The 22302-nt window shown below is 42.4% G+C and overlaps 1 protein-coding gene across 25 annotated transcripts in view; it reads left to right on the top strand.

Moving 5' to 3' along the window:
• The window catches only part of SYTL2 (synaptotagmin like 2), a 75649-nt gene that overhangs the window by 49328 nt on the left and 4019 nt on the right, over positions 1-22302 (top strand). For 12 of the 25 annotated variants that reach the window (XM_026706794.2, XM_087936961.1, XM_087936956.1 and 9 more), the window contains 9 exons: positions 683-784; positions 2766-2819; positions 8454-8548; positions 11085-11204; positions 15324-15493; positions 16398-16500; positions 18514-18684; positions 19633-19711; positions 21498-21597. In XM_026706794.2, the coding sequence (XP_026562579.2) occupies positions 683-784; positions 2766-2819; positions 8454-8548; positions 11085-11204; positions 15324-15493; positions 16398-16500; positions 18514-18684; positions 19633-19711; positions 21498-21597 (994 nt within the window). The remainder of the gene's footprint in view (positions 1-682; positions 785-2765; positions 2820-8453; positions 8549-11084; positions 11205-15323; positions 15494-16397; positions 16501-18513; positions 18685-19632; positions 19712-21497; positions 21598-22302) is intronic. The other 13 variants (XM_087936967.1, XM_087936963.1, XM_087936953.1 and 10 more) reach the window with 2 other exon arrangements.

Below are 22302 nucleotides of genomic sequence, written 5' to 3'. Positions count from 1 at the left end.
AGAGAAGCCAGATTCACTTAACAATCATCTCATTGTCATCTTTTAATGACCCCATAATCCCTTGCTGGGCGGAGTCTTGGCAACTGAATAGAGCTGAGTGTTTATTGGCCGGATGCCCTTCCTGTCTCCAATGTGGAGTTATATTCAGCAGATATATTCTCATCATGCTCAGAGAGAGAGAAAATATCTGCTTCTACCTAGGTTCGAACTCACAGCCTCCTGATTGTGAGGCAAGAGCTCCACCTCTAGGCCACTGCACCATTCCCAGATTCACTTAACAATACATGTTACTAACTTAACAACTGCAGTGATTCCCTGAACAATTATGGCAAGAAAGGTCATAAAATGGAGGCAAAACTCAATTCCCAACTGTTCGCTTAGCAACAGAAATTTTGGGGTCAATAATTGTGGTTTTAAGTCCAGGACCACCTGTCTTACAAGAAACATGGAATTGTCTCATTCAGTGGCAGTCCTTGTAAACTTCATCCAGTGAAGGGAAAAGGGAGGAAGTGAATAATGAAGAAAGTTCAGATCGCCACGAGGAGGAATGGTGATAAGGGCAGGCATTCTTATGTTCTTTGGTTTTTATTTTTAAAACCTGGATGAATGTTAACACAGGTTAACCTGGTTGGGTTATTTGTCTATGTGTTGTCCAGTGCTCATATTTTTTGTTTTGCAACAGGTTTGGAGGAAGAGCTGAATCCTGTTATGAAGGCTCTGAAAAGGAATTCAAATAGGCAAATTCCTTCTAAAAGTGTAGAGGATATACCATCCGCCACCTCAAGTGAGCAAAACCCTGACATTTTCCATGCCCTTAACGCTTCTCTTTTAATATACTTTTGTCCCAAACTGTCCACCGTTGTTGTTTTATGTTACTTTTGGAAGGAGTAAATACCCTGAAAAGTTTTCATCAAGCAAATGCATCTACAAATTTGAAAACTGCAGGAGGGATAGAAAAAAAACCTTATATATAAAGTTATTTGTTTAGTGCGATTGTTTCAGAAGCTGCAAGGTGAAATGGCTCATACCCTGTCTTGAACAATATTGTAGCTGCTTGTGGATCCAAATCCATGATGGCACATCCCTGTTTTTACTACAGGTAGTCCTTGGTTAGCAACTACTGTTGGGACCTGCAACTCCATCATTAAGTGAAGTGATTGCTAAGTGCGACTGTGCTTACAGTCGTAATTCAACTTTCCTGTGCTTGACAGACCTGCAAAGGTCACAAATGCAAGGATGGGTCAGTGGTAAAATTAATTTTTCATCATCACGATAACTATGAAGAGTTGGAGTGGAGCAGTAGCCTAGAAGTGGAGCTCTCGCCTCACAATCAGGAGGCTGTGAGTTCGATCCTAGGTAGAGGCAGATATTTTTCTCTCTCTCTCTCTCTGGGCACAATTGAGAATATATCTGCTGAACAAAACTCCACATTGGCAACAGGAAGGGCATCTGGCCAGTAAACATTCTCCTGGCTCCATTCAGTTGCCCAGACTCCACCCCACGAGGGATTACGGAGTTGTTAAAAGAAGATGATGATGATTGTCACTATGAACACTTATTACAATAGGCAGTTGCTAAATGAGGACTATCTGCACCTGTGTTTTATTTCTCTTATCCCACGTGGTGGATAATGCTGGGAGTAAGTAGGTCTTATCGGGGGATGACTTGATTATCATTAAAGCATTGCCATACATATTTGATATCAATGTTCTATACATAAATTATTCTCAAAATGTACTATGCAGGTAGTGCTCGACTTTACAACGATTCGTTTAAGGAATCATTTCAGGGGTGGGACTGAACCAGTCCTACAGAACTGGTTGTTACGATTCTACACAGTTTGGAGAACTGGCAAATGGTGCCCCTGGCTGGCCCCGCCCCTTTCCGCCCGCCTCTCCCCGCCCCGCCTAGTCAGTCCTTATCGTGCATGCCTGACATTGCTGACTGCGTTCTCCCCCGGCCCAGTATTAAGGTGTTTGTTTTTTCTTTCCCTCCTGATGATCAGCTGTGCCAGGATCCCACTCGCTGTCTTACTGTTCACCCAGGAGGCTTCCCTGAAGCCCAGGAGACAAAACAGGGTGCGCGGGGGATGGGGCAGGGGTGGACAGGTGCTGTGTGCCCCCCCCTGCGCTCCATTTTTTGCCTTCCTGGGCCCCAAAACTGCCCCTCAGGATTCTTCCCTGAGGCCCATGAGGCAAACAAATTGGGAGGGGTACTGCAAAAAAAAGAAGAAGAAGCCATGCCCACCCAGTCACATGGCCACCCCCATCTAGCCACGCCCACCTAGCCACCCCCACCTAGCCACGCACATAGAACCAGTTGTTAAAAACATTGGAATCCCACCCCTGGATCATTCAAAGTTGCAATGGCACTGAAAAAAAAGTGACTTGGGACCATTTTTCACATTCACAAGTGTGGCAGCATCCCCAAGGTCATGTGATCAAACCTTTGGAGGCTTGGCCACTGGCATGTATTTATGCCAGTTGCAGAATTCCGGGGTCGTGGAATCACCTTCTGAGAAACAACTGCAGTTGTAAATCAACCACTACCTCCATATATATAAATTGTACTAAAAATGTTGATAGATATCCTTCGCTTCTTCCTGTGGCACAGCACACGTGGTTTACAAAAGAAGGCGTTTTCCAGAACTTGGTTTTGCTCCAAATTTCATTTTGCTTCTCCCCCATTTCTAGAGGCTTCAGCCCACAAGGATTTCCTGTACAGCCGAATTATCTAATTGTCTCACCATTTTTCCTCTTGCACAGATAAAGAAAAAATAAGCCTTGCCAGGGAAGACTTAGTGCTTAGTGCTGAAGATGGTAATTATTTTATACATAGTTGCATGAACCTAACGTTCTACTTTAGTAAAAATGTATGCATTAAGTCTCGTGACTTCTGTGACAGCTAATAGCTAGGCTTTATAGCGGTTAAAATATTGCATGATTTAGACTTGGGGTGAGTCTGTGGCTTTTGGTTTAATGCCGTGTATGGAGATGGCCCTCTCAGAAATATAGATTGCTGTCCAGCTTATGTTACTCAAGTTTGAACCCACGGCCTTCAGGAGAACTCAGAGGATGTATAAAATTTGTGCCAGATCTTAAACTATGACAGGCCATCATAACTGAAATTAAAATGGACAGAACATCTCAGTGATGGGATGCTACCGGTTTGGACCGGTTCAACCAAACCGGTAATAAAAAAAAGCACACAATCAGCTGAGAGGAGGAAAAAAAAATTATCTGACAATCAGCTGAGAGGATCAAGAAGAGAAAAGAGCAGGATCGGCCCTCCCACCCGCCCCTGCGCTTTTCTCTTTTTTATCCTCTCAGCTGATTGGACCGCAGGTCTCAGCGGGTATGCAGAAAGCTGCGCGCTGCTTTAGGCAAAGCACGCCCACCAAGCCACGCCCACTGAACCGGTGGTAAAACAATTGGAATCCTACCACTGGAATATCCCTAACTTCCTAGAATATTTGACCACGATTAATTGACCAGTCAGTGATCGATTGCTTTGGAAAATTATGGTACACACCAACCAACCGATAGGAAGGCAACCACATAAATACGACGACTCACAGAACAGCCCAAAGCATGTATTTTGGAAGAGAGAAATTCTCTGACGATGAGCTCCAGCATGAGTCCAAAAACTCGGAAGAGTAAACCTGTGACCGACCCAGATTTAATCTATGATGCTTTGTATTATCCTGAAAACAAACAAATGTATTAGCTATGCTAAGTGTTGTGAAAGGAGCACCTTAACCAGTTTTTAAAAAATTAATTCGGGCTGTCCGTCTACTTAAGATTTGATTTTTTTTCCTATTTTTTTAAAAAAGTGGAAATGAAATTAGGCCTTGTAATATGCCACTTCTTCAAGAGATTTGCTCTAATTTTAACATCCAGTAGCCCCTTAGCCGTATCTCACATGGAAATATAAATGAAATGATTACAGATTAACTTGGAAATAAAATGTCTGTAGATTTTGAAGCGAAGAACAGATCCAAAGAACAGGTTTGTCTGTAAGAACTGAGGGGAACTTTGCTGGGTCAAACTAAGGACTTGTTCAGTTTTGTTGTCCAAAGGTGCTTTTTCCAAAAGGCAACTGGGCTTTCTTTGTTTGTTTTTTTTCTTTGAAAATGTTTAACTTTTTACCTAAGAAGCTACTTCAGTTTGGAGAGAAAAAAAACTGCAAGAAAGTCCAGTTGTCTTTTGGAAAAAGACACCTTTGGGACCATCATGAAGTCAATGATTGAGAATCTCCATAGTCAAAATCCTTTTGTTGTTTTTCATAAAACCAACTTTTCTCCTGTGGGTGGAAATTAGAAGCACGGTGCCTTCAATCTGGAAGGAGTTTTGAGACTTCAGGATTAATTGTACCAAAGGTGCTTTTTCCAAACTGGACTTTTTTCCTTGAAGACGTTTGGCTGCTCATCCAAGAAGCTTCTTCAGTTCTGAGAAAGTAGCTTCTAGAATGAGAAATGTCTTCAAGGAAAAGCAAAGTCCAGTTGCCTTTTGAAAAATTACCTTTGGGACAACCATGATCTGGAGGACTGAGAATCTCCATAGGCACTTAGGATTAATTGTTCTCTGCCCATTCTAAAGTTTCCTAGTCTGTTTTCAAAACCCATCCAAATTACTATCCATCATTAGATAAATAGATCCTGTCGGTTAATTGCAGCACCGTTATAATTAGAGCCTTCTTGTTAAATATAACAGTATGTTGTTTGTGGTTGCAATTTTTTGATCAGATCATCCAACTGAGCCCAATGGCAACCCAGTAAGAAGTGAATAATAAGACCCTTCCTGAAATATAACATTTTGTGACTTCTCATTATTTTATATTATACAACTAACAACCACTAATACATTTGGAGGCTGTTCTTGTGCCGCTAATGGTTTGCATCTCATAAAATAAGAACTAATTTTGCATCGCGGAGAGCCATTGTATGTTTAAAAGCAAGTTATGGTGCCATTTGCCATCTGAAAAGTAACAACCAGCAAACAGAAGGAAACGAACGGTAGCAAGTATGAGAATGAGCTAGTAATGAGAAGGAAATAGTAATCTGATTGTGAAGGATGTATGGCTCATTTGCAAATGTGGTCGGGAATTTTGGGAGAGATTGATACAGCCTGGATTCCAGAGAAGGATCAGGAAAGTATTTTGAGATTTTTAGAGTCTTGATGGATACAGGGGACATTTTTTTGTTTGTAGAAAACTTGGTGACCACTGAATAATTGCAGCATTGCTAAGCTTTATTGTTTTTTCCCCCTCTTCATCTGCCGGAAATGGATGGTGAAAGTTCAGTTTAAGAAAAAGAAAAAAAAGAAAGAAAAGAAAAATACCCTTTCCCTTTCCTCCCCCCCTTCTTTTAAAGGTTACATAATGGGAAGGAATATGTCAAATTATGAGTTAAGGATTGCATTGAGCAATTCTATGTTGCAGTGTCTGGCTACTCCAAACGTTAAATAATTAAGTAATAGACAGGTAATCCTTAACATATCACGGTTCATTGAGTGACTGTTCTAAGTTACAACAGCATGGAAAAGAGTGACTTATGACCGTTTTTCACACTTACGACCATTGCAGCATTCCCATGGTCCCATGATCAAAATTCAGGCGCTTGGCAACTGACTCATATTTATGAGGGTTGCAGAGATTCGTTTAACAACTGTGTCGGGAAAGGTCATAAAAATGCGGCAAAACTCATTTAACAACTGTCTTGCTTAGCAATGGAAATTCGGGGCTGAATCATGGCCATAAGTCGATGACTACCTATACTGAACATCCATCACTATCCGTTTCCAAGGGGTACTTAAATACAGGTGGTCCCTGACTTGCAACCATTCATTTAGTGACCGTTCAAAGTTACAACGGCGCTGAAAAAAAAGGTTACCTAGAACTGGTCCCTCACCCTTACGATTGTCATAGCATCTCCAAGCTCACATGATCAAAATTTGAGCTCTTGACAGCTGTCATCTATTTACGATGATTGCAGCATCCAAGTATCATGTGACTGGCATTTGACAAAGTAGACCATAACCTACTTCTTGGGTAGCTAGAAAAAAGTGGGATAGATAGCACCACCACCAGATGGACTCGCAACTGGCTGACAAACCATACTCAACGGATAGTCCTTAATGGGTCTAAGTCTACATGGAGGGAAGTAAGCAGTGGGTGCCACAAGGTTCCATCTTAGGCCCAGTACTCTTCAATATCTTCATTAACGACATAAATGAGGGAATAGAAGGGGAACTTACGAACTTTGCAGACGATACTAAGCTGGCAGGCATAGCTAATATCCAAGAAGATAGACTCAAGATCCAGATGGATCTTGACAGACTAGAACCCTGGGCCGTATCTAACAAAATGAAATTCAGTGTAGAGAAAAGTAAAGTCCTACATTTAGGCAAGGAAAACCAAAAGTACATGTATAGACTGGGTGAAACCAGACTTAACAGCAGTAATTGTGAGAGGAATCTTGGAGTCTTAATGGACAGCCAGCTAAATATGAGCCTGCGGTGTGCAGCCGCCGCCAAAAAAAGCTAAGTTGCATTAACAGAGGGATACAATCAAGATCAAGGGAGGTACTAATACTACTCTATAAAGCCTTAGTAAGATCACACCTAGAATCCAGTTTTGGTCGCCACACTATAAAAATATATATTGAAACTCTAGAAAAAGTACAGAGAAGAGCAATCAGGATGATTAGGGGACTGGAGGCTAAAACATACAACGAACGGTTGCAGGAACTGGGCTTGGCTAGTCTAGTAAAGAGAAGGACCAGGGGAGACATGAACAAGGAGAGAGAGAACCTGGAAATAAGGAGAAACTTTCTGACAGTGAGAACAATTAACCAATGGAACAGCTTGCCCTCGGAAGTTATGGGAGCTTCATCACTGGAGGCTTTCAAGAAGAGATTGGACTGCCATTTGTCAGAAATGGTGTAGGGTCTCTTGCTTGGGCAAAGGGTTTGACTAGATGACCCACAAGATCCCTTCCAACTCTGATTATCTGTTATCTGTTATCTGACTGCCACTTGCAACCTTCCCATCTGGTATCCTACAAGTAAATGGGGAAAACTGGATTTGCTTCACGCTGACTTGCTTAATAACTGTAACAAAAAAGGTCATAAAATCCACCGTGACTCACTTAACTGCCTTGCTTAGCCACAGAAATTCTGGTCCCAATTGTGGTTGTAAGTTAAGGATTACCTGTACCTGGGATGCAATTACATTTAAAATTAATCTTCAGTGTGTCATGATGAAGGTTAGCATCCCATTTCCCTTCTGTTTTGAAGCAGGAAATAGTCCTGAAAAATCTTAATGTGCTTTTAAAAAAATGATAAACTCCTGAAAACCCTGGTATTAAACTTCCTCTTTACCTCCTTTTTTTGATTATCCACGACCTAAATTTTCTGGTAAAATCTTTAAGTTTAGTCCATTACATCCAAAAGATCCTAATTTAAGGACAAAAGTAAAGAATTGGTTACAGGAAATTATTGGTCTCCAAACTGAGTTTAAATCTGAACTGTTTCTATAAGGAATAATTAAGAGGAGATTTTAATAAAGCAACTAAATATATCGTAGTACATATACTGACTGTGGCAAGAATTCCTTACGCACAGAGTTAGAAACTAGATAGTACCCCCTCTGAAAGTATGATAATAAAGAAATTGATGGGTTGTGCAGAGATGGTTAAACTCACAATGGAACTGCAAGATAGAGAAGATATGAAATATGATACAGTCTGGGATATGTGGTACTGTATAACTGGTTAGACAGTAGAAATAAAAATTAATGTATTTATGTATGTTGACTTAAATAGAAATGTCAGTGTCACAGTGTTGCAAAGATTGTATATGAGTTTTTAAATGTGGAAAAGTACAAAAGTAAAAATTATGAAATTAAAAGAAAGACCCTGATTTAAGAAGTGTGTTGAACTTGGACAAGGAAAAGTAGAATTCAGATCATCCCGTGATAATATTCAATTGGATAGAGGCTTTTTTTCCCCACACAGAGGCATATTGGTAACTGTTCAATAAATGGATAAATTTATAAACCAGGCTTGCCACAAATTCTTGATTTATTTAAAATGTAAGTTCTGGTATAAATGATCTCTAAACACCATCTCATGGAGCTTTGCTTATATCACATGAGAGAATTCTCGTGGGCCTATATTACTGTAGGTGTAAGAATGGAGCAATGGTAAAAAAATTATTTATTTTAGATGAGTTTTGCAAAACCCAGAAAGAAGTTGTGTAGATCATGAGTTATGTTATTACTTTGAGCTTCTTTGCAGCAAACTTTGCTGGTTTTATTAAACGTAACTTGCACTTACACGTTTTTGAAGCATGCTTTTAGTTGTTTTTTAATTCTTCCAAGAACACTTTATGAGTCAGTCTTTTTAGCAAGACTAGAATCTAATTAGCTTTCTCCATGTGAATTGCTGCTTTTTAGTTTCCACAGCACCTTCTTTCTCCGACAATCAGTTTTCGCGTCCGGAAAAAATTAAGATGATGAGCAAATCGGTCCCAGCTTTCCTTCAGGATGAGGCAAGTTTTTAATCTCTGTTTAAGAAAAACCATAATGTTGATTTTGCTTTAAGATTGTGCTGTTTTAGTAAAATACATGGCAACTGTGGGTAAAGAAATGAAGCTTGCAGATTTCCTTCTATTGCAATCAGTTTGAATATTGTAAGAAAGAAAATGATGGAAGGATAGCTTGGAGAATCCTATTAAGAAAGCAGCATTTTTTCTTAGTGGTTCATAAATAACACTTTATGCATCTGGACCTGTCGAACAACGGCTTTCACACTTCCTTTTCTCTATAGGCGTTGCAATGCAGGTTTTTTGACAGGACAAACTAAAAATGTAACTTGTATTGTAAAAATGCGTATTTGGCTACAAAACAAAGCAGCCCCCTCCGATTGCTTTTCATCCAGTTAGAATACTTAGCAAATTGTCACCCTATTATATCACTTACCCAATTATTTCTTCAATTATTCATTTCAGGGGTGTCAAACTCGCGGCACGTCGTCATGTGACATATTGCAAATTTCCCCCTTTGATAAACCGGGGTGGGTGGGCGTGGCCAGCGTGTGACACATCTGGCTCGTGGGCCGCGAGTTTGACACCCGTGATTTATTTGGTTACTTGGTTTATATGGGGTTCCAGACACAACTGCCTTTGAGGCAAGGCCATCTTACTCTTAACAGCATTATGGGACCCGGGCGAAGCCGTGTACTGGGGCCCCTACAACAACTAGTCACAGGAATAAAAATGAAATTAAGCATATATTTATTTTATTGGCACTTCCAACAAAATCAAATCAGTGTTAATTTCCGTTAATGCATGTTGGTATTAATTTAAAAAAACCACAGTAAAATGTAATAAATATGTTGCTGTATTTATATGATCCAAGGTGCATTGAAGGGTTAACATACACAGATTAGTATGGGGCTCCTATGCTCATGGGCTCACGGGCAAGTACCCATCAGGCCTGTGCCTTAAGACAGCCCTGCTTTGAGGGGCTTACAAATGAGTAACTAATAAACAGATTACATTGATATGCGAATTGTATCAACATTTTGCAGCGTTGAAAGAGAACCCACAGTTAGAAGAGATTCACTCAGAAGGAGGGAATAAAACAGTCCCTCTTAAAACGTCCAAACTTCATTGCCATAAACTGTGGTTTGCAAATGCTACTGGCTATGATTCATAGAATGCACTAAGATAGACCCCAAGCAAGCCACAATACGTAGAGGAAATCCAACGATATTAATTCCTAGATATAGGGAGTCCCTTGACTTACAAGCATTCATTAAATGATGGTTCAAAATCACAACAGCACTCATAAAAGTGACTCATAACCGTTCCTCACGCTTATGATCAGTATTCCCACGATCATGTGATGGAAATTTGGGTGCTAGGAAACCAATTCAGGATGGTTGCACTGGCAGCATCCTGGAGTTATGTGATTGCCATTGTCAGGATTCCGGCAAGTTACTCCAGTTAAATCAGGAGCCTTGAGCCACACTCCCAAAACTAAAAAAAAGATTTATTTGAAGGTAACATTCTATGTCCGGCATTTACCTGGGCGTAGCCAACTCTGAGATATGTAATTCACTGTCACCCTTGATCCTGTTTCCCCACCCCACCCCTCTGGGTGTATCATCCAACGAAAAACATCCATAGCCAAGAGTCATCAATCATGCTCTCCAATTAGATTTTTGTGCGGCAGAAGCTTCAGTCATCTAATCAGTCTTTGAAGAAAATATGAATGGAATGTACTTTCGATTCTACACTGCCGCCTGCTCTTTGAAAATCCACCCCCCCCTTCTTTCTGTGGTCAGCTATAAAACGTGTATACAAAATGTTTTATGAGTTGACAGCCATTTGCAAACTTCCCAGCTGGCTTAATGACGACTTAACTTTTGTTTAATGATGACTTAACTGCAGTGATTCACTTAACAACCCTGGCAAAAAAAAAAAGGCTGTGAAATTGGCCACGACTCCCTTAACAACTGCCTTCCTAGCAACCAAAATTCTGGCCTCAATTGTGATTGAAACTTGAGGACTACCTGGGACATGGACCATAGAATCTCTGGAATTAGAAATTATTCAATCTCTGGAATTAGAAATTATTTTCTTTCCTCATAGGATCAGATTGGACAAAACCCGAGGATTTGGTTCCTCTGTTCCATACGGACAGATGGCCTTTTTTTAAAAAAAAAAGCCCAGAACGAAATCAAGGAATAATAATAATAATAAAATACACCACGTCACTAGTCTTATCTCCGCCACTAGCCAGTGAAACACGGCAGCTGCCCTCTTTTCCTTTAAAATCAATCCAAGTTTGTTTGAGGAGGGGAAAGTTGTATCTCCTGAATGCACCAACTAAATTCCTTTCTGTTGTTTTTTTTCATTAAGGGCCGCCTAAATTATTGCATGCAAATGATGCATGCCACATTAACCTGATATGGCTAGATCCCAGACTCGGGAATCTTGGCAGAGCTGTTTGTTTTCCTTACCACTTTGCGAACATCTTTGCAGACTTTTCACTCTCTCCCTTTTGTGTAATGTTTTGTAGAGCGATGACAGAGAGACAGATACAGCATCAGAGAGCAGTTACGTACACGGGAGAATCACAAAGAGCCCGAGTTCCCTAACCAATCTTAGTGGCTCTTCTGGCTTGGCATCCTTGTCTTCTGTATGTAAACCAAAATTCTAATTAATCATGCTGCTTTTACTAATAGTCTTCTCTGACTTCTTTGGGAGTTAATGCTTGGTGCCCTTATAAAGGATCTCGATTAATTATTACAGGTAGTCCTTGACAAAGGTTTGTTTAGTGACTGTTTGAAGTTACAATGGCACTGAAAAAAAGTGACATGACCGTTTTTCACACAATTGTTGCAGTGTCCCCATGATCAAAATTCAGACACTGGGCATCTGACTCATATTTATGACGATTGCAGTGTCCTAGGGTCGTGCGATCACCTCTTGTGACCTTCTGACAAGCAAAGTCAATGGCAAAGCCAAATTTACTTAACAACTAACTTAATAATTGCAGTTATTCACTTAACAACTATGCCATATTTCCCCGAAAATACAACCTACCCCAAATGTAAGTCAGTAGTTTGATTTTTGCACATGCACCCAATATAAGCCCGACCTCCAAAATAAGCCCTAATTACAACTATGGCAAGAACGATCTTAAAATGGGGGCAAAATTCATTTAACAAATGTTTTGTTTAACAACAAAAAATTGGGTCCAATTGTGTGGTCGTAAGTCGAGGACTACTTTGTACGTCTTTGGGTTTGAAAATTTGGCCAATTTTGTTTGAGTTGGAAAATTAAGGATGGTGGGACAACACAGAATCACAGGATAGAAGTCCAAACATCACTGAGGAAGCGGCAAAAGATATTTCTGTTATGTTGCAAAGAAAATTGTAGTATGACGTCCAAGATTTTATGTCCAGAACCTGAGCTTGGTTAGAGAGTCTCATTTTTATTTTTTTCCTTTTCAAAATCTCATCCAAGTTATTTTTTCAATTTTATTTTTGGAAGGTCCTTTCATTAGGACCTCCAGAGTACTTGTTGGCAGTACTGTTTTTAGAAACTGTGAAACAAACCATAACTAATTTCAATTTTTGTATGGTTTATTGAAGACAATGGCAAAAAGCCACAGGGGAATTTATTCTGGTATGCTGTGACCATCCAGAAAACCAAAATGGGAATCCATGTTCAGAATGTCTGAATTTGTGAATTAATAATAACCTCTCCACTAGCTATTGCATCATGAAGACATGTTGAATTTTTTAAATTCTGTATTGTTGTAGAATTCTTTCTTTAGCAAATCTTGATGAAGTTGACCCAGAGGCATGGTAATAAAGAAATGCACTTGCATTTCGAAGCCAGAATTTTAAATCATCATCTCAACCTCGAATTTGAATTGAACATCTATAAAACGGGTCTTATATTACCTTGGTCACTATATTGCTTTTGGAGAATAAGAGACTTGAAGATTGTCAAATAAATGCTAAGACAACATTCTAAACGTTAGGTAAAGATAAAGGTTCCCCTCGCATGTATATGCTAGTCATTTCTGGCTCTAGGAGGCAGTGGTCATCTCTGTTACAAAGCTGGAGAGCCAGTGCTGTCTGAAGATGTCTCCGTGGTCATGTGGCTGGCATGACTAAATACCAAAGGCGCACGGAACGCTGTTACCTTCCCACCAAAGTGGTTCCCTATTTTTCTACTTGCATTTTTTCCGTGTTTTCGAACTGCTAGGTTGCTAAGTCAACTAGGTTGGCAGAAGTAAAGGGAGCTCACTCCGTTATGCGACGGTAGGGATTCGAACCGCTGAATTGCTGATCTTTCTGATCGACAAGCTCAGCATCTGAGCCATTGAGCCACCGTGCCCCATGATAAATGTTACCAATGGATAATAATATAGTAGTTCTGGGCACAAACGTCCAAAAAATGAGTAAAGAAGGCAACATCAAAAGCAAAACCAGTTCTACTTCGGTACTTATTATTAATTGGTTCCAAGAGGTGCGAAGAGTACCAAAAAGGATGAGTACCAAACAGTTTTTCTCATAAGGAATAATGCAATGAATCACAAGGCAGCTGACAGCGACAAATATTAACTTGTGTGTAAAAGAAATGATGAGCACCAGGACAAAATTTTCATGTCAAAATGTGTTGAGTAACAAATTCAATGAGATCCAAAGCAGTTCAATACCAGGGTACCACTGTAGAATTTCAAGAGAGGAGCAGATGAAATACCATGTTTCTCCAACAATACGGCCTCCCCCAATAGGAAGTCCCAGCGTGTTTTATAGGCATAAAATGAAATTAAGGCCCTCCCCCCAAATTAAGGCCTATACTAAAACATGCGAAATGGGGGGAAATGGTGGGGGGCTTGCTGTTAGGAGCGCCTCATGGGTATCTGTGCCTCGCCACCAACCTCCCTACTGTCACCAAGTGCTTTTGCTGCACACCCGGATATGGTGCTGCCTGCATTGACCTCGGCATTGGTGGGGCACTTCGTATCAGGAGACCTTCTGCCACCGTTGCTTTCCCTTCTCCCGGTGCTGCTGTGGCATTTGGAGCAACACCGAGGCGTTTGGCACAGCCACGCAGCGTTTGGTGCAGCCACGCAGGGCCGGCCAAGGCTCCTCCCTGCAACTGGAGCCTGATGGAGACACTCGGTTTCAGGCGCTCCTGTCGCTGCCTTCCCAGGCATCATTTGAAGGCAAAGCCCATTCTTTTAAAAATGATGCCCTACTACGACAAAGCCTCCCCTGCCCAAGAGGGCAGCCCAACCCCACATGGGCCAGGCGGGCTGGGCAGAGCAGGGAAAGTGAGCCACGGGTCTGCCGGGCTTTCCCGAGTTTGGCTTCCCAAGTCCCTCCAACCCGACCCCGAAGGGACCACTGGGAGAGTACGCCTGAGGCAGTGATGGGGTCCACCCATCCACAGACAGGGAGGCGAGGTGATGGCAGCGCTGCTTCCCTGGCCAGCAGGTCTGGTGGAGAGAGCCCGAAGCCGCCCATCCTTTCCACCCCTTGCCCAGACTGTCCCCGTCTCCATGCATCTCCAAACGTGCCGGCAGCTCCAAATGCTGCAGCGGCATGGGTATCAAGCAGAGGCGCTCACTCGGTGGGGCTTAGCTCAGAGGAGGATGCGGCGTGGGCCATCACCTTGCCTCTCTGTCCACGGATGGGTGGGTGCTATCACTGCCTCAGGCGGCCTCTCCCGGTGGCCCCTTTGGGATCGGGCTGGAGGGGACTTGGGAAGCCAAGTTCGAGTCTGCCTGACTCTTTCACTTGGCAGGTGGGCGCGTACCCGTGGCTCGCTTTCCTGGCTCTGCCCAGCCTGCCTGGCTCCAGCGCGGCCCTGGTGGGATGAGCGGAGGGCCCGGCAGGGAGGGACTCGCTGCCTTGGCCAGAACTCCACCACTGGGCAGGAGGGCCTGCCTGTCAGCTGCGCTGGGCGCCCCAGGCGAAGCTCTTTGCGCTCTGCCTGGCGCCAGGCAGGGTTGGCAGCTGGGCGCTTCTCCTGGGGTGGGCCAATCCTGTGCTGTGGCCCTGGGAGATTCGTCTGCCCTCTCAGGAAGGGGAGGCTTTGTCGTAGTAGGGCATCGTTTTTAAAAGAATGGGCTTTGCCTTCGAACGATCCCTGGGAAGGTGGCGACAGGAGCGCCTGAAGCCAAGTGTCTCCACCGGGCTTTGGTTGCAGGGAGGAGCCCTGGCCGGCCCCGTGTGGCTGCGCCAAAAGCCACATGGCTGCGCCAAATGCCAAACGCCACGGTGGCATGGGGAATAAGGAAAGCAATGGTGACAGAAGGTCTCCCGATACGAAGTGCCCCACCAACGCCGAGGTCAACATCCAACCAGTCGCCGCCCGCCCGCCTGAGGATGCAAGGAGGGGTGGAATTAAGTCACCCCCAAAAAGACGGCCTAGCTGTTTTTTCGGGGCTCAAAAAAAAAAAAAAGGCCTTATTATATGAGAAACACGGTATTTTCTGCAGGGTAATTATTCTGTAATAATTCTGCTGGGTAATTCTGCTGTATAAAATTATTCTTTGCATGAGCACTCTTAATGATTTTTGCTTACTAAAGAAACAGCATGCATTATTTGAACTGTGGATTATATCTCCCTTTGAATAATATCTGCAAAGAGATTCTCAGCTGTTCTTCCCTACTTTTCTGTCGCGTTCTGAGATGGATTTTTCTTCTCTGCTTCAGTGGTTTTCCTGTGCTGAAACACCAAGGAACTCACCCCTTTTAAAAGCATTTATTCTCTTCCTTTTGGATATCTGCAGGTGAGCACCAGTATGATGAGTGTGTACAGTGGAGATTTTGGCAACGTGGATGTGAAAGGGAATCTCCAGTTTGCCATTGACTATGTGGAACAGTTGAAGGAGTTCCATATTTTTATCGCCCAGGGCAAGGATTTGGCAATTGCAGACGTAAAAAGGCAACGTTCAGATCCGTAAGTGCAATCGAAGGAGAGAACCTGAAACAGGCGTTTCTTTAAAAAACAAAACAAGAACTGTGCTATATTACTTGCATTAGTTACTGTTTGTTTGTATCGCATCTTTATTGCTATTATAAAAAACTCACGGTGGCGAACATATCTTGTGCACCTTTCTCCTCCTATTTTCCCCGCTATAATCCTGTGAGGTGGGTTAGGCTAAGAGAAAGTTAGTGGCCCAGTCACCCAGCTGGCTTTCATGCCTAAGGCGGGACTAGAACTCACCATTTCCTGGTGATTGGCCCAAAGTCACCTAGCTAAATTTCATGCCTAAGGCAGGACTAGAACTCACAGTCTCCTGGTGATTGGCCCAAAGTCACCCAACCAGCTTTCATGCCTAAAGCAGGACTAGAACTCACAGTCTCCTGGTGATTGGCCCAAAGTCACCCAGTCAGCTTTCATGTCTAAGGCAGGACTAGAACTCACAGTCTCCTGGTGATTGGCCCAAAGTCACCCAACCAGCTTTCATGCCGAAGGGTGGGACTAGAATTCAGAGTCTCCTGGTAATAAAATAAATAATTAAAATTTATAAATAAATTAAAAAGAAAATAAAAACAAAAAACTTGAAAGGCACACTTAATGTTTCATTGGGTCTTTTTCTGCCATCGGTTTCTAAAATTCAGTAAACGTTCAAACCCAAATAGGGCTGAAAGGAATTTGTAGAGGAAAAAAAATAGTAGTAACAAATATTTCATATTTCAGTTCTTAGAAGAAGTTTGTAACAAAGTCATAGGTTTTTTTTTTTCATTTAAAGAGAAATTTAAATATAATCTAATCGGGTTTTTTTAGATAGATACTAACCTTCACTGGAAACCATACTCTGACTCTTGTCTTCTCATCTTTGGCCTTGGAACCTTTTTAGATATGTGAAGAGTTACCTGCTACCAGAAAAACATAAACTGGGCAAAAGAAAGACATCTGTGAAGAAGAAGACGCTGAATCCTGTATACAATGAGATATTACGGGTAACTTTCAACTTGCTCTTTGTTTCTGGAATGAAGGGTTCACCCAGATGAGCTTAGATTAACTCCAGAGATTTAAACCAGACCAATGATCGAGAAATCAACAATACCCCAATCAAAGAACTACCAAACAAGCTAGCAGTAAACAGCCCAACCAAAGAAACTGTCAGACCATCCCCACCCAACACTGACTAGGGCAAGCCCTAGGTAGAATATAAACTGAGAGCAAACCCCACTCCCTACCAGCACCTAGCTGGGCACTGAAAAGTCTACAAGAAAACCAAGCTCAGAAAACAAGGACCATGTGATTGTGATCCTGACAAGCAATTTACAGCCGTGCTCTTAACTTAACCACTGCAGCGATTGTGTCAGGAAAGGTTGTAAAATAGGAGGAATTATTCACTCGACAACTGCCTTGCTTAGCAGTGGAAGTTTGGGGCTCAGTTATAGTTGTAAGTTGAAGACTACCTATTGTGGGAGTCAATAGTAGGGTTCTCATGTAGAAAATCTATGGAGTTTATCAGAAGCAACGTCAGTGGAAATGGTCCGTAACCCGTCAATAACATAAATGCCATCAACCATACGTACCGTATCTGCAAAGTCTCTTGTGTTTTCATTTAAATGCCTTAATTTTATTTCCTTTGTTTTTACCCTGCTGCATTTCCCAAGGACTAATGTAGGTGCCTAATTAAAATCACGACACAGCAACAGAGTAGCAAATACAATAAATCAAAACGGACAGAATCCTGGATCGACAATAAAAGTTAAACTGTGATGAATAGGCATCACCCAGTGGTAGAAACAGCTGAAACCTTGTGACGTTTCCGCAGCTTTTTTAATCAGAAAATTGAAGAAATATCGTGTGCAACATTGTGAAATGGTGGTCAGATGAGATCTTGGGACTATTAAAAACATTTTCTTTTGCAAGGTTTAGCAATATCATCAGATTTGGGGCAATTTTATTCACACCCAGATCTTGAACTAACAAAGGACTATAATATTATTCTTGGGTTAGACTTATTGGAATCATTGAATGAAGTTGATTTGAAGATGAAGAGTAGGTCTGCCAGGAATAACCAGCTACAATAACTAAAAGAAAAGTCACATATTCCAAAACAGTAGAGTTAGGAGCACAGAAGCAAAATTAAAAAAAATTACAGAATAACAGAGTTGGAAGGGCTTTTGGAGGCTTTTTAGGGATTGAACCCCATGCTCAGTCAGACAAATGGCCGTCCAATCTTTTCTTAAAAACCTCCAGTGATAGAAAAGCCCACAACTTCTAGAGGCAAGCTGTTCCACTGACTAATTGTTCTAGCTGCCGGGAAGTTTCTCCTTATTTCTAGGTTGGATCTCTCCGTGATTAGTTTCCATCTATTACTTCTTGTCCTGCTGTCAAGTACTTTGGAAAATAGATGGACCCCTCTTCTCCAGGGATGGGATGCTACCGGTTGTGCCTGGCTCTATAGAACCGGTAGCTCTGAAGACCAGCAGACACCAAACCGGTTCTGTGTTTGCTGCTGTTTGGTTGACCCGCCCACCCAGGCTTTTAGCTGTCCTTTATTTCCTGCTTTTTCAACCTCAGCTGCTTTGCGCGTAGTCACCAAACCGCAGTAGCACCAGTTGAATCTCACCCCTGCTCTTCTCTATAATCTTCCAAATATTGGAAGATTGCTATTAGGTCACCCCAGGTTCTTCTTTTCGTCAAAGTAGACATACCCAATTCCAGCAACCATTCTTTATATGTTTTAGCCTCCAGTCCCCTAATCATCTTTGCTGTTCTTCTCTGTACTCTTTCTAGAGTCTCAACATCTTCTTGCATTGTGGTGACCAAAACTGTAATGTCTAACACTGCTCCTATTTTGCTCATGAGCTACCCCTAAGCACTCGACCTGGGACTGCTGATGGCAGGATGCTAATGTCACCGTGAAAATTGCTAGGAAGTGTCTACAAATCATTGGTTTAAGATGAAAGAGACTTCATCTTAACTATGTTTCATGTCTGTTTGTTTCTCTGCAGTATAAAATAGACAAAGCTGTTTTGGAGAGTCAAAGGTTGAATATCTCGGTTTGGCATCACGATACTTTTGGGCGGAATAGTTTCTTGGGTGAAGTGGAGCTGGATTTGGCAAACTGGGACTGGAAGGACAGTCAGAACAAACAAATGATCTGGTACCCACTGAAACCAAGGGTAAGTTTTGATTTCCTAAGTGTGAGCTAAATGTTCTTCAGCCTTCACCTTGCCCATATAACACCCCCAGGCATAGCACAATCTTCCCAAATGTCTATGGAGATTCTCAGTCATCCAGGTCATGATTGTCCCAAAGGTGCCTTTTTTTTTTTCAAGAGGCAACTGGACTTTCTGGTTTTTCTTTGAAGATGTTTCGCTTCTCATCCCAGAAGTTTCTTCAGCTCTGACTGGATGGTGGGAAATGGAAGGATTTATACTCCTTGCAGACAGCTAGTCAATCGAGTGGGAGAGATACAACATCATCTATCTCCAGTCTACAACATGGTCCTTTCAGCCATTCCAAGAAGGCTGCACACCCCTTTCCACCACTCAGGTGACCCCGATGACATAGTCAAACCTCCAAATAGCCTCAGTAACTCTCTAAAAGGATGCAAATGACCAGCTGTCTGCAAGGAGTATAATTCCTTCCATTCCCCACCCTCCAGTCAGAGCTGAAGAAGCTTCTCAGATGAGAAGCAAAAGGTCTTCAAAGAAGAACCAGAAAGTCCAGTTGTCTCTTGAAAAAGCAACTTTGGAATCTTCCCAGATAGTACAAGGAATATTAAAAAAAAGTCACCTAAATCATGTTTTATGTCCTGAAGTACAAAACCTCTGTGACCGTTGGCCTCTGTAAAGCTTATGGGCGTGAGAACTTAAACAAATACAGTATATTCGCTTTGTGGTGGAGAATTTTTGTTCTGGAAAAACGAAATAGCCGGTCACATTACATAGCTGATTGTAAGAGCTTCAGTGGCCCCTTCAAACTCCCAGTGATTGGTTATACTTCTTTGGGCATTCTGTTTGATGAATAGGTATGTAAAGTTAAAAAAAGTATGTCGAGCGATGTGCACTAGGCTTCTCATAAGCATTGACTGTTTATTTCTTCATTTCTTTTTCCAAATGGTGAAGACTCCCTTAAAAGGATTAGAGCTTGAAAACAGAGGGGAAATAAAGATAGCTCTCCAGTATGTCCCACAGCCTGTTGGAGGTCAGTATTCCAGTTTTGTGTGTGTATCTGTCTTTCTGGGTGCGCGCACCTGTGTGTGTATAAATGAGGGTGGGTTTGAAAATCTCAGCAACTGGTTCTCTGCCCGGTTGCTGGGTGGGCATGGTCATGGCAGGCGTGGCCTAATCAGCTTCCTCCACCACAGCAGGCGGGGGTGGGGCGTTTTCGCCCTCCCCGTGCTCCGGAGGCTTTCTTTGAGGGCGAAAATGGCTTCCCCGGGCTCCGGAGGCTCTCTGGAAATGGGCCCATTTCCAGCCTTCCGGAGCCTCCGCGAGGCCTGTATTTCCCCCTGAACCTCTGCGTGGGCCCGGCATTTATCTCGCATCCAAAATGGGCTGCATGGAGACTCCTGGGAGGTGATTGGCTGGGAGGTGCTGGGCGGGGCCAGCCAGGGATGGGATTTGCCGGTTCGCATTACATAACATTAGCTACGGGTTTTCCGGACAAACCCGGATGACCCATAGCAGCCTTGGATACAAAGATTTATAGATACAGATATATAGACACACACACACACACACAGATACTGTATATATTTATTTGCTTGTACAGGTGGTCCTCGACTTACAACAGTTCATTTACTGACCATTCAAAGTTATACAACAGCATTGCAAAAAGTGAATTATGATTGTTTTTCACACTTATGACCCTTGAATCATCCCCATGGTCACGTGATCAAATAAGATATCCTTAGCATCTTCAAATGCTAACAATAAAAAGCATGTGTATAAAAGAACACAACAAATAGCGAATATATTGTTAAAATGACATTAAACATATAATGTCCATCCTGGCTGATGCTGAAAAGTATATTGAAAATATCTGGTACATTCTCTTTGCTTTACCTAACAGCAGGAGTGGGATTCTACCGGTTCGCACCTATGCGCTAGAACTGGTTGTTAACATTCTAAGCAGTTCGGAGAACTGGTTGTTAGAAGAAATTACTGGTCTAATCCTGTAAGGAAGGCAGGAAGGAAACATTCTGGTGTTGCTTACAGAAACGGCCTCTCCCTTAACCCTTATTACTTTCTTGGTAGGACTAGACTTCCTGTCTCCAGAGCTTCTCTGGAGTTTTTTCCCCCTCCTTTGCTAGTACTTTGTGTGGAGTGACCATTCAAAGTTACAGTGGCACTGAAAAAAGTGACTTATGACCATTTTTCACACTTACGACTGTTGAAGCATCCCCACAGTCATGAGAGGCCAGGCGAGGAGATGCGTGCCTCGATGTGAGTGATGTTGAGTTGGCCACACCCAGCCAATAACATGACCACCAAGCCATGTCCAGCCAGTCACATGACCACCAAGACACTCCCACCATTTAAGCCACGCTCACAGAACCAGTTGTTAAAAAATTTGAATCCCACCCCTTCCTAATAGGTCTGCAAGTAATTATAAACTTTCCCATCTATATTTAATAAAAGTACTAGATATCCTTGATGTGGAAATCAGTTTATCAGTTAAATCAACCCACCATCTGTTTACTATTGCTGACAGAACAATAGATCAGTGGAACTACTTGCCTCCAGAAGTTGTGGGTGCTCCAACAAGTTTTAAAGAAGTTTTAAAGAAGAAATTGGACAATCATTTGTCTGAAATAGTATAGGGTTACTGCCTAAGCAGGAGGTTGGACTAGAAGACCTCAAAGGTCCCTTCCAAGTCTTGTTATATTCTGCTTCATATAAAAAAGCAATCAATAGGTGACCCAAAGGTAAAACTATTATTTGAAGCCCTCTGTTAACCATCTGTTATATACGTTTCTCTTTTAAAGGCAAAAAGATTCCAGCTACCGGTGAAGTTCACATTTGGGTGAAACAATGCAATGACCTGCCTGTCCTCAGAGGTCCAAAACTCAATTCCTTTGTGAAGTGGTAAGTACATCACTGAGCACGATGGCTCGGCAGTTAAAGATGCTGAGCTTGTCAGCTGACAGCCATGGTTTGAGACCCGGGTACTGCACGACCGGGTGAGCTCCCGTTGCTTGTCTCAGTTTGAAAGCGTGCAGATGCAAGTAGATAAATAGGTACCACTTTGATGCAGAGGAAACAGCGTTTCATGCAGCTCGGTATGTAATGATGCTGGCCACATGACCAAGGAAGCGTCTTGACAATGCCGTCTCTCTCAGCTAGGAAGTGGAGAGGAGCATTGCCCACTAGGATTGGACGTGACTGGACAGGGGAAACCTTTATCTTTACCTTTTTAAGTACAGCGAATGTGCAAAATAGGTACCAGTGTGAGTGACAACTGTGTTTTGGAACAGAACTTATTGAGGGTGGTTGGGAATTCTCCATTATAGTTTTGCAGTCGTAACATACTGCAGTAGAGCCCTTGGAAAACCACCACGGAAATCACACAATAGCAATAGCACTTAGACTTATATACCGCTTCACAGTGCTTTACAGGCCTCTCTAAGCAGTTTACAGAGTCAGCCTCTTGCTCCCAACAATCTGGGTCCTCATTTTACCCCCTTCAGAAGGAGAGAAGGCTAAATTAGCCTTGAGCCATTCAGGATCGAACTGCTGAGGTCAGTAGAGTTAGCCTGCAATGCTGCATTGTAACCACTGTTCCACCATGGC

The sequence above is a fragment of the Pseudonaja textilis genome, chromosome 7 (genome assembly GCF_049901715.1).
Source record: "Pseudonaja textilis isolate UNSWEBS1 chromosome 7, rPseTex1.2, whole genome shotgun sequence".
Lineage (NCBI taxonomy): Eukaryota > Metazoa > Chordata > Lepidosauria > Squamata > Elapidae > Pseudonaja > Pseudonaja textilis.
Note: the sequence above shows the minus strand (reverse complement) of the source record. Positions and strands in the feature narration are given on the sequence as shown.